General features: G+C 39.1%; 2 protein-coding genes across 2 annotated transcripts; one reads left to right on the top strand and one right to left on the bottom strand.

Annotated features, from left to right (window-relative positions):
• Positions 1-4001: 4001 nt before the first annotated feature.
• tmem42b (transmembrane protein 42b) lies at positions 4002-11599 on the top strand. Its single transcript, XM_006788041.2, has 3 exons — positions 4002-4305; positions 6394-6540; positions 6823-11599. The coding sequence occupies exons 1-3, from the start codon at positions 4129-4131 to the stop codon at positions 6967-6969; spliced, it is 471 nt and encodes a 156-aa protein (XP_006788104.1). The 5' UTR covers positions 4002-4128; the 3' UTR covers positions 6970-11599.
• Positions 11600-14238: 2639 nt separating this feature from the next.
• On the bottom strand, positions 14239-27734 carry zdhhc3b (zDHHC palmitoyltransferase 3b). The gene is made up of 7 exons (XM_006810118.3): positions 27384-27734; positions 23203-23534; positions 21348-21472; positions 20420-20516; positions 19374-19455; positions 18902-19032; positions 14239-17361 (listed from the first exon to the last, which is right to left on the bottom strand). Exons 2-7 carry the CDS (start codon positions 23503-23505, stop codon positions 17203-17205), a joined length of 897 nt encoding a protein of 298 aa, XP_006810181.1. The 5' UTR covers positions 23506-23534; positions 27384-27734; the 3' UTR covers positions 14239-17202.
• Positions 27735-27809: the final 75 nt, after the last annotated feature.

Here is a 27809-nt window from a genome sequence, read left to right as displayed (position 1 = left end):
TTGACACTTGTGTTTGTCAGAGGGGCTTCAGCCTGGAAACTCAGTATGAGAAGATTTTTGCTTCTAAGCCAAAAGAATGACTGTGTCAAAAGTCTAAATGTGATGGAGTGAGGACAATGGTTCCCCTGAAGCTTGTTTCACTGAAATCAATGCAGAGGACACCTTACTTGTCTTCTGCCTTGTCATTGCTCACCACTTTAATTTCTTCTTCCACGGGCAACAGGAAAACACACACACATACTGCATGCAAACTACACACACAAACAACCTGCATTGTTATGAGCTTCAGGTTTTTATTACTGCCCATGTTTTGTGACTCTAATTTCCTTTGAGAACTCTGTGATTTGCTTCTTAGCTAAATTCTTGTAAGCTAACATACAAAGGCACTGACAGCAGCAATGCTGTCATAATAACTTCTTTATGGAATAATCAAAATGTTATTACGTCCAAATGTCAAGATGGAAAAGCAATGGGCAGATGTGGAAACAACTTATCAAAGCATAAACAGTGAAAATAGGTTGTATTTCAACTTAATTGTTACCTGAATCAACAGCATGCAGGCTGCAAGTCAATGATTTACATCCACAGCAGGTTTGTAGTCGATGTCTATATTTCTGCAGAACACTAGAGACCTCTGCTGGCCAGTAAAGATGTGGTTGGGGAAATTGTGCCAAGTAATGATGTAATTTTCCAGATTTATAAACAAAGGCAACAGTAGACTTGGCCTTAGAAAAGTAGGCCACCCCAAGCCTGTCCAGAACTGAGCTGAGTATGACGAGGGTAACACATAATTTCTTAGGAAATACCAGGTGATATGCTAAATCTTTTGCAGGATAACCATTTCAGTATGTTACAGATGGAAAGACGCAGGTTTAAATTAGATTAACGAAGACTGAGTGACGTTTACCTGCTTCACTCCTTTAAAATCCTGCTATTTGTGGTTGCTGATTTACTGTCATGACTTACCACTTCATCACTGTTAATGTGTGTTTACACACATACACATTCAGAAGTGGTGGCACATTGGTGCAGTGGTTAGCACTATCACCTCACTCCAAAGGGGATCTGGGTTTGAATCTGCTGGCTGATTCCTTTCGGTGTGGATGTTTGCATGTTCTCTGGATTTCTCCAACAATCTAAAAACATGCTTGTAAATGTCTGTCTATAATATAGACAGACATTTATTATAAGTATATTATTGTTTTATTGACTTATTTATTTATTTGTTACAGTTTTTTCTTAACTCTCTTGTATGAGAGCTTCAAATATGTTGTCAAAGGTGTAATAATGATTTACTCTGTGATAAAATACATGATGTTGCTCATAGTGCAAGCAGTAGACTGTGCAGTCTGTTTTAAGTCTAAATATAAGCTAGGTGACGTTTTCTTTTTGCCTCCCTGTAGTTAACACTGTGTTTGGTAAACTTTAATCACAGTAATTTAAGATATTTTCCCACATAAATAAGCTGGTTGCTTCATTTAATTATTATATCAGACAAATTAAAGTGTTGATGTTGAATTTAGTCTAAACCATGCTGGCTTAGCAGAAGAAACCTCCACCTCTGCCTTAGATTAAAATTACTTTGAGTTTTATATAATTTCTCATGGTTAGACCACTTAAAGTACATCTTAAAATTATTTTATATAAATAAATCAAACTTTTTTGTTGAGAAAACTTTTTAAAATACATAAGAAACGTAGAAATCAACCAGAACTACAAAAAAAAGCTGGTTGCTTCAGTAACCTGAATTATCTCCATCCATCCATTTCCTTCCGCTTATCCGGGGCCGGGTCGCAGGGGCAGCAGCCCAAGCAGAGAAGCCCAGACCTCCCTCTCCCCAGCCACCTCCAGCTTGTCCGGGGGATATCAAGGCGTTCCCAGGCCAGGCGAGAGATATAATCTCTCCAGCGTGTGCTGGGTCTCCCCCAGGGCCTCCTCCCAGTGGGACATGCCCGGAAAACCTCACCCAGGAGGTGCCCAGGAGGCATCCTTGTCAGGTGCCTGAACCACCTCAACTGGCTCCTTTCGATGTGGAGGAGCAGCAGCTCTACTCTGAGCCCCTCCCGGATGGCTGAACTTCTCACCCTATCTCTAAGGGAGAGGCCAGTCACCCTTCGGAGGAAGCTCATTTCCGCCGCTTGTATTCGCGATCTCATTCTTTCAGTCACTACCCACAGCTCGTGACCATAGGTGAGGGTACGGACGTAGATCGACCGGTAAATTGAGAGCTTCGCTTTTACACTCAGCTCTCTCTTCACCACAACAGACCGGTACAGCGTCCGCATCACTGCAGCTGCTGCACCAACCCTTCTGTCGAGCTCCTTCTCCCATCACTTGTGAACAAGACCCCGAGATTCTTAAACTCCTCCATTTGGGGCAGGAACTCGTCCCTGACCCGGAGTGGGCACTCCACCCTTTTCCGGCTGAGGACCATGGCCTCAGATTTGGAGGTGCTGATTCTCATTCCCACCACTTCACATTCGGCTGCGAACAGTTCCAAGGCAACTTAAATTATCTTCACTGATATAATCAATTTTTGAATAACAGTGTCAATCTGTTGTACCATTTTACCAAAAGACCAGTATTTTTTCAAATTTTGACTTTTTTTTTTTCTTTTTTGAAAAGGTCATGTCTCCCTTCTTTGCAATAAGTCAATCAGTTGTAAGAGCAGACATCACATGTTCAAATGTATTCACCTACATTTGAAAGTAAAGTAATTTAGGGCGAGTTTATGCATCACTGGTTGTGTTCTTCCTATTTCCCATGCACTGTCTTGTGTTTTACTATAAAGGCCAGGCAGTGTGCGCTATGCTGGGTTCACTACACTGGTGTATGAAGCACTGATTCATGCTGCTCCACATGAAAACCCAAATTAATAGCCAACCGCAATGCTGACTGAAAGGTCTCTCATCCATCTACAACCAGATGTTCAGCTGCAGAGTCCGATGAAGAGACGGACATCTGTCTGATGACTCTTGTCTCTATTACAACACTCTGATTAATACTCTCGTTACAGACCCATGGATCTGAGCTGTTGCTCAATTTTCTGCCTCTAATTAGGAGACTCATTTAGTCTTGCTCTGGTTCCACCTCTCTTACAGGGTCCTCTCTCTATAAGGACCACTGAAGGACCATAAGTGACCAACACACATTCATACGCCTCTCACCCACTTAACTTATACCCTGTGTGGGTTAATGTAATGAACCTTTATACTGCAGCTCATCAGTATTCTAAAAGCAAACCAAGGTTTGTCCCTGGATCAAGTGGAGTCAGTGCTCTCCACCCACGCTCAAGAACATTACATTAGTATTGACTGCCCTCTGCTCCACCCAGGATTTATAGTACAAAATAATGGGAATGGACTTCAGTTCAAACTCTTCTTAACCTCACAATGTTTTAATAAAAACTTAAGGCATGTATTCACTAATGTGGGATATATTATGTGATTTATACAAAAGTGTGACTTTACCTGCAATTGTCATTTCTCTTAACTAAAATAAAATAAAAAAGAATATAAAAGAAATAGCCTTACTTTAAATATTTGTTAGTTTGGTATAAAAAATGGCATTACAACTTGCCTGATGGGGATTTAAATGAACATGTTTATGTAGACTTTGCATCTCTACAAGACTGAGAGTCCACTGCTTCCAAAAAGTTGTGTTTTTGCTGTAATTCCTTTACTGATCGTCCGAAATCTTGCCTCTATAATATACAACATGTTAAATAACAATTAAAAAGACTAAAACCAACTCTGAAAATAATAATAATACTAATAATAATAAATTAACTAAAAAAAAAAACACCGTGGAAACTAACTGAAGCTAAACTAACTTAAAAACTAAGAGTCAAAATGATATAAATATAAAAACTATATAGATAATACGAAACTAAAATATCGGAACTAATATTACGGAACTACAATTCCCAGAATGCCTCGGAGAGCCACGGCCATGAGTTGTGTGACTGCCACCGGACGGCTGTCGATGGAAAGTGCAGGGAAACGTGCTCAGTGACAGTCATACAAGCATGCACGCAGCTCAGCGCCGACCAGCTTCAGCAGCAGACATGTAAAAAGATGGATTAGAAAATAATGTCCCTCGCCTATCATCACCATCATCACCACTACCATGTTCCCGGGAGTTTTCTATGCACTGCTGGCGGGTTTCCTCGGGGCCGTGGCGTCGTCCTCGGCCAAACTGTCGCTGGGAGCCGACTACCTGAAGGGTGTCTGTGAAACCGGACTCCGGACATGGGGAGAACAGCGGAAATTCAGACAGGCGGACGAAACTACCGCCTGTGACCGGGTGAGGCATTGCCGCCGTTAAACTCGCTTTAATTATTAACACAGTGAGGGTGAATAATAATGTTCGCCTGCGAGCGGGGTGATTTCTCACGAGGGAAGTTAGGGGGGTTATCCCCGCCCGCCTCTCCTCACAGCCTCCCTCAGCATCAGCACCATCTGCGGCATCACACTGGGGGAGCCCGCGCAGGCAGCGGCGCGCTCGTGGCGTACCCGCGCCCCCGAAGCACACCACTACAGTCACTTGTATTAAGGCGTTGTTTTATTCTATAAGCGTAAAAATTATCTCTGCGTGTAGATAATAAGCTAAACGGCTGGTATCTGTTGGTGAGGATGTCAAGTTTTTCTGTGAATGACCTTCAAGCTGCCTACATACGTCACACAGTGATGTCAGAAACATCTGCAGGCGGCTGTCTGAAGCCTTAAACTGTAGAAACGTGGAAAGCAGCGACCCCGATACGTGATTTAAGGCACAAATGAATTGACAGAATTGCAAATTAGGATTGCAGGTGGATGCAAAGCGTATGTAAAGGCGGTTACTTTGCACCACGAGATTTGCCTGCCTCACATCAGACTACAGGACGTGGAAACATAGAGAAAAACAAACAGGAACAATGCACTGTGAAGCTTTGGAAAGTAAATGTTAGAACTAAGTGACTACCTTTGGCCCCTCTATGAGCATGATACTGCTGGGAGTTTCTTCCTGTTAAAAGGGAGTTTTTCTTTCCCACTGTCGGGAAAGAGCTAGGGGTCTCTCTCATTGTTGGGGTTTTCTCTGCATTATTGTAGGGTCTTCACCTTACAGTCTAAAGCGCCTTGAGATGACTCATGTGATTTGGCGCTGTATAATTAAAACTGAAGTGAATACCTTTTAACTAAGCTACATGTCTTTTGGAGATGCATGGTACAACAAATTGTTTTATACTGTGTGTTGGCGTATTTCTTTTGTGTTTCACAGGGTCACATTCATTACATTAGATCATCTAGCATTAGAGCTAGTACAGTTTAGTACAGCATCAGTTTAATGATAAGACTAAAGTCAGTGTTGCTTTCGTCTCTTTTTGGGAAATGGATTATACTCAAAATAAGAAGAAGGTGTAGAGAAAGTCTGTATCAACAGCTCTTCAAAAGAACGAGGAGTTCATTTTTTTAGGATATTATGTTTGTTATTCCTATGATTTTTTTCTCTTTATTGTAAGAGAAAAATACAATACAGTTCACTTTTATAATATTCACTCAAGTTTAAAGCGGGCCAAAATGACCCGGGGGTCCAAACAGTCTCCTGATGGGAAAATAGGCAAACAGTATAGCTGAATAGACTTAGCAAAACACAAACCATTCACAAAGATTTCACAGTTACAGAAAAGTTTGCCACTCACACACACTTTTGTAAAAGTCTGCAAAAGGTCAACTGAATCAAACCATCTGCAGGTTCACATATTGTGTGGTGGACTGTAACACACAGTGAGTCAGTCGAGATTTTGTGTATTAATGCAAACAAAAAATTAAACAAGAGCTCTCAGAGAGTGCAACTTCCCCCGAAGGGCAAGGGCTGTACAAAGAAAAGATGTTTTATGATGTTTTTATTCCAATATGATGACATCAACCCGTTATGGCATCAATGTGACGTTGTTGGACTTTGTATTGGAAAAAGCGTGTTGTGCAACTCTCTCCGTCGCCTTTCATATAATATATTACTCGATGTGGTTGCTTGACATTTTTTTTACAAGGTTAACTTTGACCGTGGCTGCTAACAATGAAGGTGAAAGTCAAATGTTAGCCAAACTAGGTATTCATGCCGCCCAATACCTAGTACATTGTTGTGACATTTAAAGATGGTCAAAAAGAAATTGTGGGTAATATAATATTTTAATTTCACATTTGGTGTGACCTTGACCCAATTTTCACAAAAATGAAATCAATTATGAGTATTTACCATCACATTAATTTTGAAAACTGTGGACACTAGACCGCTAACAAACAGAGAAACACACAAACAAAAAAACTGTACAGATTAGATACTTGCTCCCTTCAGGGGGGAAGAAAAAATTGTCAAGAGCATCTTTAATAAGTTTCTTCTCTCGTCTTTCAGCTTCATATCCCTCTGAGGCTGCTGTGTGGCGGCCTGCTTTTCACCTGCAATGCTGTGATGTGGACCTTCCTTGCCAAAGCACTCAGGTATTCCTCGTCCTCCACCCGAACCACTGTGACCACCACTGCCTCCAACTTCATATCTTCCGTAAGTGAAAATCTGTCTCTTATAGGTCTTACTTCATGTCCTCTGAGTGAAATCCTTTACATCAGACAGTAGAGGGTGATAATAATTTCACGTTGACCTTAACGTCCTTCTTTCTTACATAACCTGATTTATTTTAGAAAATAGGCTAGACTGTATTCAGAAATAACTTGTCACTGTGATTTATGGCTCTTCATTGTTAAGCTCAGCAGGGATATTGGCCATTAGGGCACCTTTATTGGCAATTTGTTTCTAAAAACAGGCATGATGTTTTTTTCTTTGCAGGCTTTCCTGGGCCAGCTGATCTTTGGGGAAGCCCAGATAACATTGTGGTGGGTTGGGATCTCTCTGACCTTCTCTGGTTTGTTGGTACTGCAGAGGGTTTCGCCGCAGGATGGACAACAGAACACGGTTGCCAAAAAAGATGAATAATGTGACCTGTCTCTACCAGCTGGCTGTGGTTTGTGGTCTGTTTTGGCAGACATCTTCTCTGACTTCATTAGAGCCAAAGAGCAGTAAAATCTGAAACAGCAGTTGACTTTAAAGTGTTTTCTTCTTTAATCTGGGCACACCTGGAAAATTCATTCTAAGTTATTATTCCACTTGTTAAAGAGCAAATGGAAATAGTTGTTTTCTTCCAGTCATATAACAAAATTCAGTTTCACCTGTTTAGCCTAAAGTGAAATTATTAATCAACATACTTAAAAAAGGATTGCTTTATTGAAATCAATATCTGTTTTACAGGTTGCTGTTTGTAGCCCTGCAGGGTGTAAAACCCTGCTTGTTCAGCTGTGGTGCAGCCTTGTTTAGCCCTTTCCTAAAGTCAGAGGAGATGTTGGCTTTCAGACAGTCAAACCAGAGCACATCCAAAGTCTGGCTAGTAGAGACAAAATAATGGATGGCTAAGTCTGAAATCATCTCTGTCCACATGTTTTACAAAGAAGCAAAAATTATACTAGCTTTACGTTACATTTTGGAAAGTCAACAATAGCACAACAGCTTCTGAGCTAATGGAAAAGATAAAAAGGAAGATAAATAAAAAGGTTGTTAGATATTTTGGGAAATGCATCTGTTTGATTTCTTTTTGAGAGTTACATGAGAAGATTGATACCACTAACATGTCTTTAGAGACATACTTTATGAAACCTCATCTGGCATAATTTAGCCTGACTGGAAATCAAAGGGTAGCTGGCCTGGCTCAGTGTCAAGATAACCAAATCTCCTTTTAAACACATTTTATTTAAATAATTAATGCATTATGTCATGTTTGTGTAATATATTCATAAACAGAACTGCAAAATGACATTTAATGTCTTTGCAGGTCAATATGTGTGAAACTACTTTCTAACTAAGGGTAGTGACTTCCTTCCTTTTAAAGGGAGTCATTAATACCAAGGTGTTGATTTTACTCTTTGGTTTTTGACACAGAACACAAGCTGGGAGTTACTAGATTATTAGGGGAAAAGTGAATGGAGACCATAAATTACCAAAATTATTGTAACTGTGTGCTATAAACCTGCGATCTTGTTGCCTTTGAAACAGTTGCTTCAAAGACGGAACTGAGTCTGTGATCATTTGTAGTTGCTGTCTTCAGGCAATAAGAGCAACTCTGCTATCAGTTTGCTATTGAATGGGTCCAAATTGGCAACTACATGCGACCTGTTGTGGTACTCCAATGATTAAATAAATTAGTGAAAATTTGCAAATCTGTTGCCATCTGCATATACAGAAAAATCACATTAACTACTTGCACTCAGAGTCCAACCAGAATCTCGTAGATTTGAAAGAGAAGTTCCTCCACAATTAGTAATGTAGTTACTATAGGACAGCAGTATAACTGTAAAGTGACGTAAGTTGCACTCATCAGCACAGACAGACTCAGATTGATTGCATCATGTTGGCAATAATATTTTCAAACCCTTGTCAACCTGTCTGAGAGCAGTTGCTGTCACTCTGAGTCAGACTCTGATTTTCTGGAGAGAGGTTGCCTCCCACCAGGCAACCTGTGCAATTGTCTTGCAACTGAAAGTAACTGCAGAGACTGAAAGTGTTAGATGCTCAGTCTCTGAGTGACCAGTTGGTTGCCACAACTAGTCATCTGGCAACAACCAATTTTTTCCAGGTGCAAGTAAGTCACCATCATATTTTACTCTAGTGTGACTGAACCATTAGACAGACTTTGTCCACCACCATTAACTGTATAGACATGAGAGTAATCAATCTTTTCATCTGACTGTCTGCAGGAAAGGAATAGATACATTACTGTAAATGGAAATCTTTATAGGAAAACTCAAATAATACAGAAGGATAATTTGAGAATTTCTGCACATATTTGATTTCCATGTGTCATCATTAGCAATGGACAAATAACATCTTCTGCTCTGTGCATCACTCAGCCTGTGCATTAGGTATTGTATTCCAAAAAGCTCTCTTAATTCTCCCATTTCCTTAAGTTACTAAGACACTCACCACAACATCCAGCACCAACATTGCATTTTATGCATGCTCAAGGCAATGTTTTATAAGTGAAGTCCTTAGCTAATGAAGTGTGCTTATATTTTCACAAGTAATAATGCTTCTGATGTAGCACTCAAAGGCTTATCCCCCCGAGAGGAATTCTCTCTCTGCCTGAATTTATTTATTTTTATCTGCCTTTCTTGACAGCTTGAACCTTAACCTCGAGATATGAGCATGACACATATTTTGATTCAGAGGCAGCTGATTTTCGATTTCATGATAGATGTGTGCATATTACCAAGAGGGCCTGAACTCAGATAAATCACACCAAAGCATCCTCCTGCATCTACAATCCACTCAGAATCAGAGTGACGTCCCCTTAGTGAACCGCTTCATTAAACTTGTAAACTTAAAAAGTGTCCCCCGCTATCTCTCCAGTGCCAGGCCTTGCGATTGCCAGTTTAGCTTCTTTGACCTGAATTTAAATTCTCATATTAGTCTGTCGCATATCTTGAATAATAATTCATTATTTCTTTGGGCTTCATAGACATCTCTGTTCGCTAACAGCTTCCATCAACATCTCTGGATGAGTCGGTGAGAGTGCAATAACGTATTTTCTCATACACTGTGACGTGTGTTACGGAGGGAGCTGTGAACATTAATAAATGAAGAGAGAAAATGTCAATATATGCTACCAGAGGGAGGTTCTCTTAGTATAATCAGCTACAGGGATTTGCCTGAACAAGACATCAAAGGCTGCTTTAATGAACAGATCACATTTTGCTGTTGTTTGGATACATATCATAATATAAATGCATAATGGTAGCTATGGTACCTGTCTGTAGTATCTCACAGCAGTAACGCACAAATATATCAAATGTCCTTCCAAGTGCTGCTGTGAAGGTTTTGTACCATGTGATTTGCATCCCAGTTAATGTGACTTCAGTGAAAATGTGACTATAATATTATCTTCTCATATTCAAGGCACGCCGAACAATATTTCATAGCAGGGATGTACATGAAGCATCATCAGGTGTTTATGCCTCAATGTTTTGCTTTAATTTAAAAGTAACAGTAAGATATTTTAACAGGAGCCTGATGAGACCATTATACCACTCTGTAAAAAAGCTTTAAGTGGTCAGCAAGACTAGAAGAGCGCCTATATGCTAAGTTAAGCTAATCAGCAACTGTTAGTTAGCTTAGCTCTCCAAAATATTTTAAATGGACTGTAAATACCAATACATTTGAAATTACAAGCTAAGCTGTTGGTTAGCCTAAGACTAAAAAGACTAAAAAGAAGATTGCTAGTAAATAACAATTCGATTTATATCCTATGCTAAGCTAATCAAGTAGCTAACCTAGTTAGTTAGCTTAGCATGATTTAAAAATTGTTACATAAATCCATATGCCAAACCATTTACCACCTAACTTAAACTAACCAGCTTGCAGCTGGCATAAAGACTACAGACGGTTGCAAGCTGATTCAGATAACATCAATTCTTAAAAATGTCAAACTCATTCATTGTCTGATTAGTATCAGTGTTCAGAGACTTTGCTTCTAGACCCCGTATCATAATGACTTTACATTTTTATACCTAGAGAGTCTAAATGTTAACAAAGAAATATGTCAGTGAGTTTTAGAGGGGTCTTTTTGACAGATCCTCCTTCTCCCATTTGCAATCTTAATGCTAGGCCTATCTATGGGGTTCTTGGCTGTGGTAATGATCTCATCTGGCTCACAGCAAGAAATTAAATGCTGATGTATTTCTTTAATCTGCCTTTAATATCTGCCTGGCTTTTCTCCAGTTAACGGCATGATATGGGAAACCATGTTCCTGTGAAGCCACTCTCACTGTAAGATAAGCATCCAGAGATTCTGCAGTAGCAAAAATTATAGCTTTGTGAGAGCAGCGTGGTATTGAAGTGGCATGCATTTCTATCCGTGGGTGTCCAAAGTGATTAGAAAATCACTATAGTAGGGCTTTGACCTGACAAGCTGCATGTCACAATGACAAGTTAATATGCTGCACTGCAAAAAAACTAAAATGGTCTTAAACAGTCTTTAACTTGGTAGCTCCGTAATCCAACTATATGATGCAGCTGTTGAACCCAAATGATAATAGAATGGGTCATTTTCTGGTGATTTCACTACAGGCAAGATGCTGCATTCTGCATGCTCTATCCAGGCAGCTCTTTGATTTAAAACAGAATATTTCAAATAGTGACAAAACATGACTCTTCTACTGCGTGCTGGAAATTGTAGAGTTCATGTGAAAACAAGATAAGGGGAGCTCACTGAAGACCTGAAGGAAAACAGACTGATTTTGTGTCTGTTGTACTCCGGCTCCTGCTATAAGCAGCTCAGTCATCGCTTTAATCTGAAAGCTGCTACACCAAAATATTTCTTCTCATGTTCAACTTTTTAATATGCATTGAGACAGTTTGATTAGATTGCTCTGATATGAATCATTATTAAAATGCATTACAGATTATGTGGAACAAACATTTGTAAAAGTGTAAATATATTGTTAATATAGAAAAATGTGTAAAGTAAGATCTCCATTGAGAGAAGGACCACCCAACCTATTAAACATCTCATCTAACAAACGGATTGTTGACTCATTACTGTGTTGTAGTACGATGCTCTTAATAAATCTGAAGCTCTACTGTTTCCGGTTAATTCACATTGAATAGGAGTGTGCGTTTTCATGAAGAGAGGAGGAAATTCAACCACAGGAGTGTCCGATAAAGAGCAGCATTACTGTTGATAATGGGGCTGGAGAAAGTGCTGTCCTCGAGCTAGTTTACATCTAATTGCACAATGAGATGTGTGCTCTATTAGACTGGCCTCCTTTCTTTAAGTAGTCTTGTTCCAGTAAAAATGGAAAACAGCCCTTCATGAAATCTGCAAAAGTACACTCAAAACTTAAAGGCAGCAACCCTTCAGATTGTGATTCAACGGATGTCATTCATCCTTTGAAGGTTTTGAAATGATGAAAATCTGTAATTCTACACAGATTGCACAAATTGAGGTCTCCTTCCTGTCAAAAGGGAGTTCTTCTTTCACTTTTGCAAAGTGCTGCTAATGAAGAACTGTCTGATTGTTGGGAGTTTCTTTCTAATACGTTAGAGTCTTTACCTTATACATTATAAGTCAGCGGTCCCCAACCTTTTTTGCGCCACGGACCGTTTTATGTCCGACAATATTTTCGCGGACCGGCCTTTAAGGTGTCGCGGATAAATACAACAAAATAAAACCATTACCGGTACCAACAAAAAGAAAATTTACTCATAATCAGAGATGGGCAGTAACGCGTTACTTGTAACGCGTTACTGTAATCCGATTACTTTTTTCAAGTAACGAGTAAAGTAAGGGATTACTATTGCAAAAACGGTAATTAGATTACCGTTACTTTCCCGTAGGAACGCTGCGTTACTGCGTTACTAAAACCGTGATTTTCTTGCGAGAATGTCTCATGACAGTGACGTAAGCGAGTGTGATGTTCGTGACAACAGCTGTGTGCAGATCAACAATGGATCATATATCGAGTGCGGAGAGAGTATGAGCGTGCAGCGTTTAAAGCGTGGAAGTACTGACCTTACTTTGAGTTTGATTCCGTAAAAAGTGACAAAAACATTAGTGTCCGCTGTGCGTGGGAAGAAAACTTCTTTTTACAGCGAAAAAAAACCCTAAACTTCCAAGCAAGCACCGAGTAGCTACGACGTAATGGGAAACTCACAGAGAAACTGCGGTATCCTTCCACTGACCGCTGCAGCACACCTGCACCAGGATAAACCTCCGCCTACTCTACTCCTGCTTTACAGGTGAAAATAGAGCAAAAGGACCGCTAGTCTTTGACTTTATTTATTTTCTGCTGTGTTTTACTTGCATCTGAAAGAGTGAGTGTAAACACAAAAAAATAAAAAAAAATAAAAAAAATTATATATATATATATATATATATATATATATATATATATATATATATATATATATATATATATATATATATATATATATATATATATATATATATATATATATATTTATTATGTGCTGGAATGTGCAGAAAATAGGTTTAAATGTTAAACTAATTTCTTCCAGTCAGATAATGGTGCATATAATTAAAATTTTGCTTCATGCATAAAGTTAAAAGATTAAAACTAACAAAACAAGTTTTAAAAAGAGACTTTTCCATTTGATTACATTTTGTATGATGGATTATGTAGAAAAAGTAGAATTGGGCTGAAAGATCTATCGCTTTATCACCTATTCAGGTTGTAAATCATGTTTTTAAAAAGTAACTAAGTAACTAAGTAATTAATTACTTTTGAAAATAAGTAATCAGTAAAGTAACGGGATTACTTTTTTGGGAAAGTAATCAGTAATTAATTACTGATTACTTTTTTCAAGTAACTTGACCAACACTGCTCATAATACATGGGAAAAGACCCAGGGAAACAGATTTAACGATAAAAACTGACAAAACCCCTGAAAAACATACGTTTCACAGCTGAGCCTCAACTCTAGCAGCCCGGTACCAAACGACTTACGGAACCAACCGCTGTTATAAGTGCCTTGAGCTGACGACTGTTTTAAGTTATATAACAATAAGCTATATAACTAGCTATATAAGCTATATACAACAAGCTATATAACAATAGGGGAATTTGAATGTTTCTATTCAAATTTATATAAATACATTTTAATTGAAAAGACAGTTTATAGTTTAGTGAGTTAATTCTTAATGTATATTTGTATGACACCATTAGATATAAATTATATAAAATATCTGACTGTGATGAAAGGATAATTAAAGCTGGACCATGAAAATGTATACATAACTGATAAGTGCCAGGACTTCTTTTCAAACCAAATATCCAATACGTTGTCACCACTTTTTCCTCCATTGTTTTCCAAAATACTGAGCTGTAAACAAATAATTTTTAAAAAAGTGAATTCTAATTAAATAAATGCAAATCAAGTCTGTAACTTCAACTTTGTTGATATAATTACACATTGCAGTTTAGATATGAGATTTTAGGTCTACGCTTTTACAGTATTTGTGTGTGAGGTTATGCTGTTTTAATGTTAAACACATTTTTGAAAATGTTTTTCAGCCTTAGATAGAAGCTTCTGTAATGAAGAATCAGCTGTTAAATAAGGATTGTGGCATCAATACTATCCATCACTAACATCTTTGCATCAAAAATGTCTACAAGATTACACAAACAGTAAATAAAATATCCATAGTCATACATTTTATTTCATATCCTTTGAAACAAATACAATGGTCAGAAAAACAAAATAAAAACCACGTGGCCCACAGTAAATAAGACAAATAAGTTTGCATACCGACCACAGAACATTTTTGAGAGGAAGAAGAAAAAAAAGCTGGTGTGCTGTATGTGTAAACCTGTTCCGTGTCCACATAATGGTTGCAACATTTAAAAACCTAAGAAAATCTAATTTCTGACAACTGTTTTAATGGCTACATCCTTGCCTCCCCTCCTTTAGCCTTCAATTTGGCAACACATATATTTATAATATCTTTTCATCATCCTCTAAATCATGTTTTTTGTTGTTTTGTTTTTTTAACTCAAGTAAGGCTTTTAATAACACGTTCTGGCAAAGGCATTTAAGTGTTAAATGCTTTGAAGATGCCCATTTCTTATCTGCATCAGATTCTCATCCTCAAAAGTAAAATCTGAAGTTTCCTCTGTTCCATTAAAATCCACAGTTGTGACAGTTACACACTTCCAGCCCGAGTGAACATTTTCTCTGAGCTCCCGCCTCCAAAAAACATAATTACAATGAAAATCTGTGACAAACCAGACCACAAGCGAATTCCATCAACTGAGAGCAAGTAAAATACACTTAGTGTCAACACACACAGAGCAACGTGTATTGCTTGATTCCCTGACTTTCTGTCTCAGCTGGTGATTGTTACAAAGCAAATGAAACGAAAAGTTCAAAAGGATGCTGGTTTAACTTCAGTTTTATATTCGACCAGGAAGTCACTGTAAGTATCTTACACCTTTACCTGCCTAGTATCAGACTTGAAAGTTATAACCCTTAAGCTTTTCAGGAAATTGAACTCTTTTGGTTTTTACACTTTTAGCATTTTTGGACAACATTTTGACATCCAGTTTATTTACTTTCTCTAACTGCTTTTCTACGTGGCCACCTTATTAGGTAGTCTAATGTAATTAAACGCAGCTCTGCCATAAAAATTTTCACAGCTATTCAATTATAATCCAATCAGTCACAACATTAAAATCACTGAGAGACCAAGTAATTAGCATTGCTCATCTTATTAATATGAGATGATCTGCTGGGCACCTGGGAAGATTGGCATTCACATGGCTGTTACTTTCCCATGTACCACCCACTTAAATGTTACAGCAAAACAGCCTCCACAAACATGCCAACGTGCCCGACCCTTCTGTAAAAACCATCCAGGAACAGCTTGATGAACACAACAAAGAGCCCAAAGCATTGACCTGGAGTCCAAGCTCCCCAGATCAGAAGTGGGATCAAGCATCCAATCATGTGACTGGAACAAGCCCAATCCATGGAGGCCACACCCTGAAACCCACAGGACACAAATGCTGTCCTGCCAGACACCACAAGATCCACCTTAAAGGTCATGTATGAATTCCTCAATGGGTCAGAGCATTTTTTGGCAACACGAGGAGGACCTTCACAATATTAGAAGGTGATCTGAATGTTTAGTTTAAACTTTCGGCATTCATTACTTGTTCAAAGAAAGGGGGAAAAAAAGTATTTGAAAACATAAATTTCCCAATATTCCTCCTTTAAATCTCACCTCTAAGACACATATTGATGATTTCTATGAAGGTCATCAAAAAATAAAAGGCTTGAAAAGTTAAGGTAATATTTACGGCAGAGCTGCAGATTTTTTGTTAGTCTTACATTACGCAATTAATCATGCACAATTTAAACTGCCAGCATAAGCAAGTGGAAGTGCTTAATTCAGTCAGTGCTAGCATCTGTACCAGCTGTTTAAGATGCATCTAATGAAACATTTCTTACATGCTCTGCTGGCCAAACACAAAGGAAGTTTTATTGTGAAGCTAACGCAAAGTGATTGTCAGAGTTTAATCTTCAAATTGCCTTTGGCTTAGCATTTTATGATCTAGCCGATAACCTTCACGACCCGATCAGACTTTTTCTAGATGTTGTGGGATTGGTTTTAAATAAAAAAAATCATAAGAAGATAGGCGCTGCAAGACTCAGGTTACTTGTGGAAAATGAAAAGAAACCTTGTTTTACCTGGATGCTCTGTGGGCAGATACAAACACTGCTCAGCGAGCATTTAGTGCAATATAAACTGACCAAGTAGCACAGAAATCTTAAGGGTTATAACTTTAACCAGCCACCGTGAGGTTATTGCTATTCTCCATTTTCAGAGTCCTCTTGAAAAACACTTGAAACTTTTCCAAAATGTGATTTCTTGCCAGAAAAGTTTGGCGTTACATTTGTCTTTTGATTGCAGTAATGCAAGAAAAAGACAAATGAAATGGACAAACCTACTTTTCTCTGTCAGCAAAAAGAGGAAACAAGTAGCATTAACAAATGTGAGCCTGAACTGTCACATTAAGGCAAATAAATAGAAATAGCTTTACAAAAAGCAGATTCCACTGCTCACTAATGGTCTGTTCTAAGGCAAATCATCCGCAGCATTCAACAAAAAGACTACCGCGACTACATTAATAAAGCAAATGAAGGAAAAAGGATAATTTTTTACAGGAAGACAAAACCAGGTGTTCATTGTGGCAACCATGCTGCGCTTCTTTGAGTAGAAACATTCAGGACTTGAGTTCACATTGTGTAGTCTTAGAAGTAGGAGATGATTGAAGATACTGCAGGCATATTCACTCCAGCAAATGCAAAACTTAGTCTCTTGTTGTGTTTTGCCAGAGTCTCATTAGATGCTTCTTGTCAAGATGCTGCTGCGTAGCTTAAGAGCACTGTATCGTGCAGCTACACCTCGTTAATCTCAGTCAGCACCAAAACGGGGGAAGGGCAACGGCAAAATTTAAAAAGGAAAAACACATTTTACAGCAAAACACCCTGAAATATCAATAGTTCCTAGAAGAAAGAAAATTTAGAAGTGGTTAAGAGAAGTTTGTGCTCCAGGCAAGAGTGATCAGTCTATGTCCGCAGACACTTAGAATCCAGCTTTCACACTATATACTGATACACATCTGCCTTTCCATGGTCAGGTGTTGCAAAGGGGCTCAGCCAGGCTATAGAGAATGGGTGGCCAAACACCACCTTCATATTCATCCATTTAGACTTTTTGGCCCATTTCCTCTCCTCCTTCTTCAGCTGCTCGATACCCTGCAAAAAGGGTAAGGCAACGCAGTGTGAGTTAAATTCAGCCCTGATACAAAACATCGAAACATGCGGCTGCTGAATGAGGGATTAAAAATGAATCACAATTTGTATTCTTTTGTTTTCCTTTCACAGGTCTTAGGTGACTCACTCTCAGTGGTTCCTGACATTTAAGAAAGCTCACAGGATAAACCAACACAGTCAACAAATGGAGGCCATATAACACTACAATTGACAGTTCTTTGTAGTGATAAGTCTGTGAGTCAGAGCTGTGGGTGTCTTGAGCAGAAAATGCATTACTCTGAACCCACCTGGAGGACGAACTAATAGACAGGTCTAGTTTATTTTGGTTCAAGGTTCTTTATTTGTCACATGCATAGTTATAGGAAGAGGGGGTAGAGGAAGAACATTATATATATAATATATACATTGGGAAATCTTATGGAGGCTCGACCCCAAACTGCAAACTAAAACACCCGAGTCTGGTGCTGGTCTTCATACTGTTAAGAAACAATTTTTCTTTAAAGGACCAGATATGCTTTTCCTTATTTTCTGTACTCTGAAGAGTGACGGATATCAAACATAGCCAGAGTTTCAAATAATGAGGTCAGTTAACGCTCAGAGTAGAGACTGCTCTAAATCTCTGGTTTTAGTAATTTCTTTAAACTCTGATATCATGTCAGTGAGAGCAGATCTCCTCGTACAGTCCCTCAAGCACACGGGTCTGACTTTAAATTTTCTGTTTGCAAGGAGCAACCAATCACAAGAAAGTTAGCTTAAAGTGGAAAAAAAAACTAAAAACAGCTGTTTCACAGAGGATGAACTGAGGGGCTAAACTAAGGTCCAGTATATGACAAAATAAACTTTGTATCATGAATTTATGGGGGTTTTTAAGACTAGTGATACCAGACGCCTTCTGCACAATCACAAACAGTATTTCTCTCATTTCTAATATTACATTTTACAGATTGAGAAAATACTTCCTTTTTTAAGAGTATGAACAATAAAACCTTTTCTCTCTTCTTGAGAGTAAATGTACTGATCATAAGTAGCTTTAGAGAGCACAATCAATAAATATAATCTCATGCAATAAACGGTTGCTGTTTTTCTTCTAAAACATTACAATTGATAAAAAATTATGTTTCCTTAATAACAAAGATGTGGTCAATGAGGTCACCTACACTTACATCAGTTGCGACTGATGTAATAATTACTTCCACTTAACTTTGTGTTGAAGACAAACAACAAAATGTTTCTGGTTGAGTCAAACTTTGCAGTTTGCAGTTTTATACAGAGAAATGTTCTCTGTGAGGTGAAGTAGAAACTGCAGAAACAAGGGTCAGAGCCAGGCCAGCACTTTCTCCACATCAAGCTGAAAAAAATCTAGCATCTTTCTTTTTAAAGGCTCTTCAGCAAGGTGGAAAGTTTCTGACATGAGAACTTAACCTCATGTCAGACTGCTGACACGGCGGTAGCTGAAATTCAGTTTTCAAGAGGTGTGCAGAGGAGAGGTAAGGTGGTGAAATTCCCTGCTGGATTTACTCACCGTTTCATCAGTGCAGATTGAGTGGACCTGAGTCCCAAACATGACTGCAGTGAAGATCAGAAAGAGAAGACCTTCAAAGCAGAGGAGGATGAGGAGGATGACAGTTGCTGGTGGAGAGAAGTTGCTGCACTCTGGAAAGAAAGGGAGTTTTTTTTAATGTTAAACCAAGTAAATAACCTAAAATTTGGAAACCAGAAAGGATATTAAACAGACTTAAAGACTTAAGCGTCAAGTTTCCCTGTTCCCTCACTTAGCCCAATCAGAGGCTTGCCCCTCACATTTTGCATAAAAATAGAGAAGTCATAGCTTGTCAGTGCAGAGAATATATCAAGTTTGCTTAGACAATAAATCAACTATGAAAAGAGTTCCACATTAGTCTTCTAAATGCATAACATTTTACATCTTAGTCGCAAGCTTTACTGATTGGACTGGTTCCTATACTAAACTACTATATTACAGGACAGACACTTACTCGCCCAGTCTTCTTCAAAGCAGAAAACGAAGTGGAAGGCCGCCATGAATAACGCATGGAAGGATATTAGTGCAATGTACATCTGAAAACAAACACAAATGTAATGTCAGTCATCTCATTTTTATAGTCCTCATATTCACTTATGGTCTTAATTTGGAAAGCCAAAATAAAATGCATTTAGGCATACAGGCAAATTGGGGGAAGAAGAAGAAGAAAAAAAAATCAAACTATGTTCAAAAAAAAAAAAAAACCTGCCACAAATTTGTCTAAACAAAATTACGCAGTCAGTGTGAACAGCTGGATTAAGAAAAAGGGAGTCTGGATTTTACGTGTCCGATGTCTAAAGGTCTTTAACTCAAATAACCACGAATGAACACCACTTGGTTATAACCAAGTTGTGCAGAAGAGCATTTCTGAATGCACAACATGGGTTACAGCAGCAGAAGACCACACCGGGTGCCACTTTTATTAAAAACAGGAAACTAAGATTACAATTTACATGTCTTCATCAAAATTGAACAGACAGATTGAAAAGACTTTGCTTGTTTTGGTCTCAATTTCTGCTGTCATATATGGATGGTAGGCTTAGAGCAGAGTTAACAATGTGACCATGTCACAAAGCTCATATCACCTCAAACTGGTTTCTTGAACATGACAATGAGTTACAGTGTGCTCAAATGGCCTTCAGTGCCATTTTCCACTCCAGTAGATTACCTTTGGGATGTGGTGGAGCAAGAGATACACATCACTGATGTGAAGCCAACAAATCTGCAGTAACAATGTGATGCTATCATGTCAACATAGACCAAAATTTCTATCCAATGTTTTCTATGTTTGCTGAATATGTGCAATGAAAAATTAGGCCAGTTCTGATGGCAAAACTGGGTCCAACCAGTGTACCTAATAAAGTAGCCGGTGGGTGCACCCTATATATTATGACATTCGACCCAAGAGCAAGTATAAGTGTGAGCATGATAATGAAAGAGGGAGTTATTATCAATATTTTCAAGTGGATTCTAATATTCGTTTTGCTGTTAAAGACTCACTGTGAAGAGGACAAAGTATTTCTGGTTGTTTTCTCCGACACAGTTATTCACCCACGGGCAGTGATGGTCCATCTTCTTGATGCAGCGTTTACACACACTGTGGAGACAAAATAAATTAATCATAGGCACACCTGAGGGAGTCGTACAATGCACAAATGTGGATGTCGGTATATCACAACAACTGTCACTAAAAGACACACACACACACACACAAACACCTTAAGGAGCATAATTCAGTCAACTGTGAGAAAATGAACAGGCTGCTCTCAGTCATAGCAGCTGCAGACTGGGGGTTATTTATCTGTCAAAACTGCAGCAGGCTGACAACTCAAGTAAAAGCCAAAAACTCATAATTTATCATAAGACAAAGCAGAGAGTCACACTCGAGCTGCCTGGGCGCTTTGTTTTATGGGGAAATCTCTTTTTAAAAAGCTGCCATTCTGTGTGTAATATACTGTTTGTTTGGGTTGTTAGAGATAACTGTGTCACTGCACTGTATCATCTGAAGCACCCTCAAGAATGACTCATAATATTAAGCTTGAAAAGAATCAAACTGACTGCCATTTTTGCTTCTGAGACGGGCTGACTCACTGGCTTCACAATTCAATTAATCGGAGGTGTTTTTGCACTTTTCGTGCCTTGAGATCCCAGAGAAACCACTGAGCAGCCACAGAGGGAAGTCCTTATTATTATCAACTTGCAGAGTCTGCAGGGAAATGCGACACAGCTGAAAGACGCAGGAGAGCCAGTCTAGGAACAAACACAGAGGAGCAGTGGCGTTCCCAGCCGGAGAGTTGCATCAGGACTTTCCTCTGTGAGGTGCAGACTTCAGCAGATTCCTGTTTGTTTTATTTTGTTCCCAAAATGTGTAGTCTGCAATGAGAAGTGTACCCTTTCTTATACTACACAGATTCATACAGTGCTGTACCTGCAGTGGTGAGCTCTGTCTGGCTTGATGCTGCAGCACTTGGGGCATTTGTACACCACCTGTCCTGGTTTGAGCTGCAAACTTTCAATGAACTCTTTGGTTGCGTTTCCTTTAGGCACAGCACCCTGAGGAGGAGAGAGATGAAAAGAGAAGTCAGCTCTGCTCTGTCACTCTACATGTGGTACATGATTTCTTTCGGGGGTACATGATTTCCTTAGACGGCAAGATGGCTTTTATTTTATAAAGTGCATTTAAAAAGTGCTTCTCCAGCCAAACGCACGCTCTCTTTCATGTGACTGCACTTATAGCTAGATTGGGAAACCCTGGGCTGACTTATCGAGTTGGTAATCACCTTCATGTGACCCGCTTAGCCTGTCTGCGGATTTTAGGGGAAGTGAAACCAGATAAGGAATAGATATTGTGGCTATGCTGAACCTTCTTTGTATTACAAATGCTGGAGTTGACTCAAGAGGCTTCCAAGCCCAGGATAGACAAAACATGACAAACACAAAAGCATTTTAAAAAAAAAATCAAAAAACAAACAAAGCACATAGAGAAAACAAATCCAAATCTGTGTAACAATTAGAAGTAAATTAAGAGTATAAAAGGTAAAAAAAAAAGGTTTGCAGTAATAGTAAAGCTATACTGAAAAGGGATAAACAAAAAGCCGCTGAATCCATAAAGAAGAGTACAAATTAAAAAAAATTACTAAAGCACAATAACGGAAGATTAAAAATGAGATTAGACTTAAAACGAAGCCCACCCCACACTAAAGTGCATGCAAGCCCTCACAGGTGGGGCCTTAAACTCATTTAAAGTGTCAAATTTTTCAGTAGGGCTTTATGGGTTATGTGAGACTATCCAAGAGCCTAATAGGGGAAACAAAGAAGAGTTTCCTCAGAGTCAAAAACTAGGAGAGAACCCAAGATAATTTATTTTGCACCTGATATCCAAGAAAGTCAATGGACTGTGATACAACTAAGCCAGATGGGCAAAAAAAAAAAGAAAAAAGGAGAGGGAAAAAAAGGTAAAACCCTTAAACTTTTCACTTTTTAATACTTCAGTTGTGCATATCGGCAGATACCGCCTAAATATTCATCATACTGTAATGTGGTATTTTATATTTTGGGGAAGTAAACACACAATAAAAATGTCAAGTAAAATCTGTGCATTCAACATCCCACAAACATTAAGTTTTATAAGAAAAATGTATCTAAAGAATCAAGGTAAAAGTGCTCAGCATCACTTGTGAATGACATTTTTATTATATCTGATATGTCTACAGTTTAAATTATGTTGAATAATTAAGGGGCTCACAACCTAAGGATCAGGGGTCCACTGAGGGGATGATTAATGTGGTGGAAAATAAGAATTAAATTGGTTCTATAGCAGAAATATGATAATTTTTTTATTTTATTTTTTACTTCTATTTCTGCTGCAAGTTACAGGTAGTTTAGTTGTTTTTTTTTTAATAAAAGCATGTGAGTCATACATAGGCTCCAGCTATACATTAAAGGATACAAAACCACAAAGTTTGGAGAGCGCTGCATTTCATAAGCATATATTATAAACTCCTAGCTGCCAGTCTACCTAATAAAATGTAGATATGATTTGCAAAATACGTGTCAGAGAAGTGTGGAGGAATTTGTGGAAGTTTAAAGTAAAAGAGCACAGAAATAAAAGTTTAGTACCCCATGCAACTGTTGCAAGTCAAATATTTACTATAAGCACACCAACAGGAACACACTCTTAAATTATTGCACTAATAAATCGAGAGAGGATAAATAGTACCAGTCAGACAGTCAGTATCGCATCCTACAAGCAAATAAAGTGGACCAATAAAGCTCTGACTGACCGGGTCTGTGCACATCGCCTTGGCATGGGAAGCAAGGGCGAGGAAGGCGAGGCCGTTGAACAGCACCCCGTTGAAGAGGCTATAGGCCACGTTCTTGGCAGGCAGCAGCATGACGAACACCACCACAAACTCGGCGTAGAAGACCAGGAGCCAGGTGATGATGCCACACACGATGCCGCAGCTGTCGCGGATGAACCACATGGTGTCGGAGCCGGTGCGCGGTGGAGGAGGGGTGCAGTGCTCGCGCTTCAGGTAGCCAGCTTGGCGCTCAATGTCCCTGGTGCGGTGCGCCGGGCTCTTCATCCTACAGCGCCTGTGGCTCCAACCACATACTGCGAGGAGTGACGAGACAGATGGTGAGGAAGAGGGGGGGACAGAGCGGTGGGAAGAAAATGAAAGAAGAGGAGGAATTAGGGACTTATGCGAGGGATAGTACACAGTTGCCATACAGTTATTTTCACTTCCATCACCTTCAATATGGATTATTCCCTCTGTCACACACAGAAATTCAAATTATCTCAGGAGAGAAGCTGAACAAAACAACGTTTGATTTATTTTTTTGATTCATTTTCTATCAAACTATTTTTTTCTGCTCTGACTGTATTACTTTGATACTTCGCTGTAACAGTGGTGTCCCACAGCAATTAAGAGTCAGTGTAAACAGACTAATAACAGCATCTGCATGGTCCTCGAGGAATATAAATAAAGGCAGGAGCCATTAAGGCACAGTGAATCAGCAAATAACGTTGGAGTAAACGCTCAAGAGGACGCATTAACTGGAGGAGGAACAAACACTAACTGCTCTGATCCCACAAAGCCAAGAAAATCCATGCATCCTCTCACAGCAAAGTTTCAGCATTTGGCCTTAAAGGTAACACAAAACAATGCTTCACCACAAAACAGACTACACGGCTGTCCTGCTCTGCTCAGGGCTTAGGCGTGTGTGTATCCAGATCCGTCTGGAGACGAGGCTCATAAATAAGTCATCAAGCAGGTTTGTGTGTGTGTAGACAAAAATCTGATGTGACTTGAAAGGGGCCAAACTGTCAAAAATAACTAGATCTCAGTATTACATGAAGGCTAAAATAAAACAGCTGATTCCTGTAGGATACAGGAACCTTGTCCATCTGCTGCAATTGGCAGGGGGTGAAATGAGAAATACAGGACAAAAGACACAAAGTGTACTCTGAAACTGGTAAATAATACAACTTTGTTCCAAAAAATAAATGAATAAATAAAATGAAATCACAGAATCTAAAAAGACTCATTCAGTAGCCAAATACACTTGTTGTATTTTTTCTATAATGCTATAAAAATTATGTTTAGCAAATTTATTCCCAGGGCTCTTGAGGTCAGCAAGAATTGCAAAGGTGTAGCAACACAGTTTGTTCCAAAGCGACACACACAAAAAGCTGAAGCATTTTTGGGAACTGTTTGCTTTAAAGTTCAAGTTTCAGATTACTTCCCCCATTGCAAATAAGCTGTAAGTTCACCAACTTCACTCTGGTTAGATGAACGATTGTTTTTTAAGTGTTCTATTGGTGTACTAAATAAATTTTGAGTACACATGCTAGTGTCCCTGTAATAACCACGTGTTGTTTACTCGTGTGACTCACTTGACGCGTATTTGGCTCGAAGGGTGGAGGAAGTCCACCTGTCGAGTTTCAAGTAAAACTTGCTTCAGGATGCAGGAAGCTTACACATGGCCAATGTGTCACTGAAAACGACTCCCTTCATTAGAAACAACAGCTAGAAACAGCAATGAAACCAGTGTTGAGTGAAAATGGAGATGATGAAAAAAGACAGAAACTCAAGACAATGAAATAGGCAAGAAAACCCTGGAGTGAAACTAACTACTGATGCTGAGTTCATTAACAATTAAGTAAATAGTTCCTCCTGCAGAATGAGTCTATAGATGTCTGTCAGTGAATAGCTGCTTGTATAGAGAGGAAAACCAACTTGAATGGAACAGAAACACTTTACACAACAAAATCTTGTCTAAGACGATCCGGAAGATACAGTAGATACAGTATGTGAAAATGTTTAACACGGTAAAGTTCATTTAAAATGCATGCAGCACACTAAACCACTCCATGATTCACAGGTATTTTTGATACCCTGCTGTAAAATAAATTACACCACCGAGTGAAGGAGGCAGCTGAGCGGGCAGGCGGCACGAGGACCTCCTGCTGGGATAAACAGCCAGTTAACATGCTGATGCTGTTCCACTTTACTGATAGTCTCATCGGGCCACTTAAAAAACCGAAAATGGTTGTTTCACTCAAGACTAATGTGATGCTTCAGGGATTATTACTGCAAAAACAAACATGACCTGATTATGACACCGATACACATTGTTTCATTTATCATCACATAGATACTGCTGTCCCTGTATTGAAGCAGAGTGGCAGAAGAGACACATTAGAAACGACAAACTGCTCACGGAGTAGCTGTTGATGGTCTTTAAACTGACAGAGCAAACTCTCTACTGGCTAAAGCAGGTCCAGGGTCCAGTCTGGCCCACTAGATGGCTTTACAAAGAGTGAAAATTGCACAGAAGCCATTGATTTGTCCAGTTTTTTCAGTAAAAAATGAATTGTTACTCATTTTACTGATGGCATATTTATTGTACAGGTGTGAAACGAATGATGAGTTAAAAGTATTTCGAGATCTAGACATGGTTTAAACATAAAGACGTAGAACACTACACCCGTTTTTCTCAAGTTCACCTCAGGTTGTTTATTTGTATCACATGTGAATTTTTAACATGAAATGACACCCTGTGTTGTAGGCTTATTTTTAAGGGAGTGGGGTAAGAGGGTGCCTTTCAATTTAGCTTATCATTTCAGATTTTTTGAAATATTGAATTCAGCTACGGTGAACGCTTTAAAATGGACTTCTTTACACTAAAGAAACACTTTCTTACACTTAAGATTTTAATTTTAATTACATTTGTAAACTGAATATGTGGCATGTTCACATCTACATTCATTAACACACACTGTTTGTGTTTAATAAAACATCTCTCCTTTGCACTGTAGTCCTATACTAACACTCAGGTGTTTGTAGCCACAGATCAGGATGCACTCTGTATTCTTTCAACTTTCTATCACAGCCCTCATTACGCTTGAGCACCCATCACTTGTTGTCCTGTTTTTGGACCACTTTTGGTAGGTAAAAGTCTCAAAACCTGCCCTCTTTGGATCTGGTGTGACCCAACTGCTTCAGAGCAAGAGGCTCCTGGGTTCAAGCCTTCCTGGATGCTCTCTGTGTGGAGTTAACCTGCTCTCTCTGTTGTTGTGTATTTTTATTTAGCTGCTCTCATTTATACCTAATGTATGCTTAATTGGTGACTCTAAATACATCAAAGGCGTGGATGTGAGCTACGAAAAGAGTCAAGGGTGGAACAGAATAAGACCCTGGGTGAATGCGAGTTGTCAGTAGGAGTATAAAATCGCAAACATTTAAGTCAATCCTCCTTCCAATAAATCATCAAGAACAGACTGTTCACCAATATATCTGACTCCACGATAAAGTGCAACTCTGAGGAGATGATCACCTTTTTTCATTCCAGTCACCTGTCTTTGGTTTCACTCTTATATTATATCATTAATTTCTTATCTAACTGTGTTTTTTGTATCTTATTGAGCTATCTTGTTTTGTCATATGACATTGATTTTATTAAGCCATTCATAATGAGATAAGCTATTTTAATAATGGTTGTATTTAATGTTATGGCAACTGCAAGACAGCAGTTTCATTACTTGTTTATCCACTACACGATTCACTGACTGGTCCTTCCAGCTCGTCTTTGGCCGATTTGATTTCGAGGATAAAAAACAGGCATCTGCTAAAATATGTTGAATAACCTGAGAGGCACTAAGGAGGAAAAAAAAATAAGCGTGTTTCTGGGCTCATGTATACGGCTGCAGTGCTTTTGAGCACGGTTTGCTGTATTTCAGGTAATCTAACCACCACAGAGATATGATGAGTAATGGTAACATATATGATGTATAGGACATAACTACTCATCTTTTGGAAAGTGCAGTAATAAACCAAACCAGGAAGTTAACTGGTAGCTGAAACAGACAGGATGACTGGTTTTCCAGTAGTTGATAAATGGAAACACTTAAAATGTACAAAACCATTTTCCAGAGTGAAACTGGGTTTTCACAGCCTACCTCGCACTCTCTTGCCTTTCTCGACGGACGCTTCTTGAACTCTTTGTGTAGTTTAGAGGCTTGTAGAGTTCAGACACCCCAAACTATCCACACACGCCTGTCTGCCCCTCCGCTGCGTCCGTTAGCTCAATCCCAGCTAACCTCACCGATCTTCGGACAGTTGCCCTCCACGGCCCCAGCGACTCGGCTCCCGCTCTCGTTGCTGTCTCGTTTTCAAAGAAGTGTTAATTATCCTCGCTAACAGTCATCTAAACGTGACCTGAAACAAGGTGCTGTCGAACTGCCGCTCCTCCCGTCAGATCTAGTAAGCTCTGCGGGCAGCGGGACAACAAAATGCAGATCCAACCAGGAAGTCAGACACCCTCTCCTGTGTGTTATGGGCCGCTTTACCCTGAGCGTTGACTTCTAGGTGGTACTTTCACCCGG

Source organism: Neolamprologus brichardi, chromosome 22, assembly GCF_056152115.1.
Source record: "Neolamprologus brichardi isolate AB-2024 chromosome 22, ASM5615211v1, whole genome shotgun sequence".
In the NCBI taxonomy this organism is placed as follows: Eukaryota; Metazoa; Chordata; class Actinopteri; order Cichliformes; family Cichlidae; genus Neolamprologus; species Neolamprologus brichardi.
The sequence above is the reverse complement of the archived record's forward strand: the minus strand, read 5'-3'. Positions and strand labels throughout refer to the sequence as shown.

Excerpts from the sequence above, each read along its gene's own strand:
- tmem42b (XM_006788041.2), top strand. The coding sequence starts at position 4,129 with ATGTTCCCGGGAGTTTTCTATGCACTGCTGGCGGGTTTCCTCGGGGCC. Across the intron at positions 4,306-6,393 it reads AAACTACCGCCTGTGACCGG|CTTCATATCCCTCTGAGGCT; the intron begins GTGAGGCATTGC and ends CTCGTCTTTCAG. Across the intron at positions 6,541-6,822 it reads CCTCCAACTTCATATCTTCC|GCTTTCCTGGGCCAGCTGAT; the intron begins GTAAGTGAAAAT and ends TTTTCTTTGCAG.
- zdhhc3b (XM_006810118.3), bottom strand. The coding sequence starts at position 23,505 with ATGAAGAGCCCGGCGCACCGCACCAGGGACATTGAGCGCCAAGCTGGC. Across the intron at positions 19,456-20,419 it reads AATACTTTGTCCTCTTCACA|ATGTACATTGCACTAATATC; the intron begins GTGAGTCTTTAA and ends GTTTGTTTTCAG. Across the intron at positions 19,033-19,373 it reads CTTTGAAGAAGACTGGGCGA|AGTGCAGCAACTTCTCTCCA; the intron begins GTAAGTGTCTGT and ends CTTTCTTTCCAG.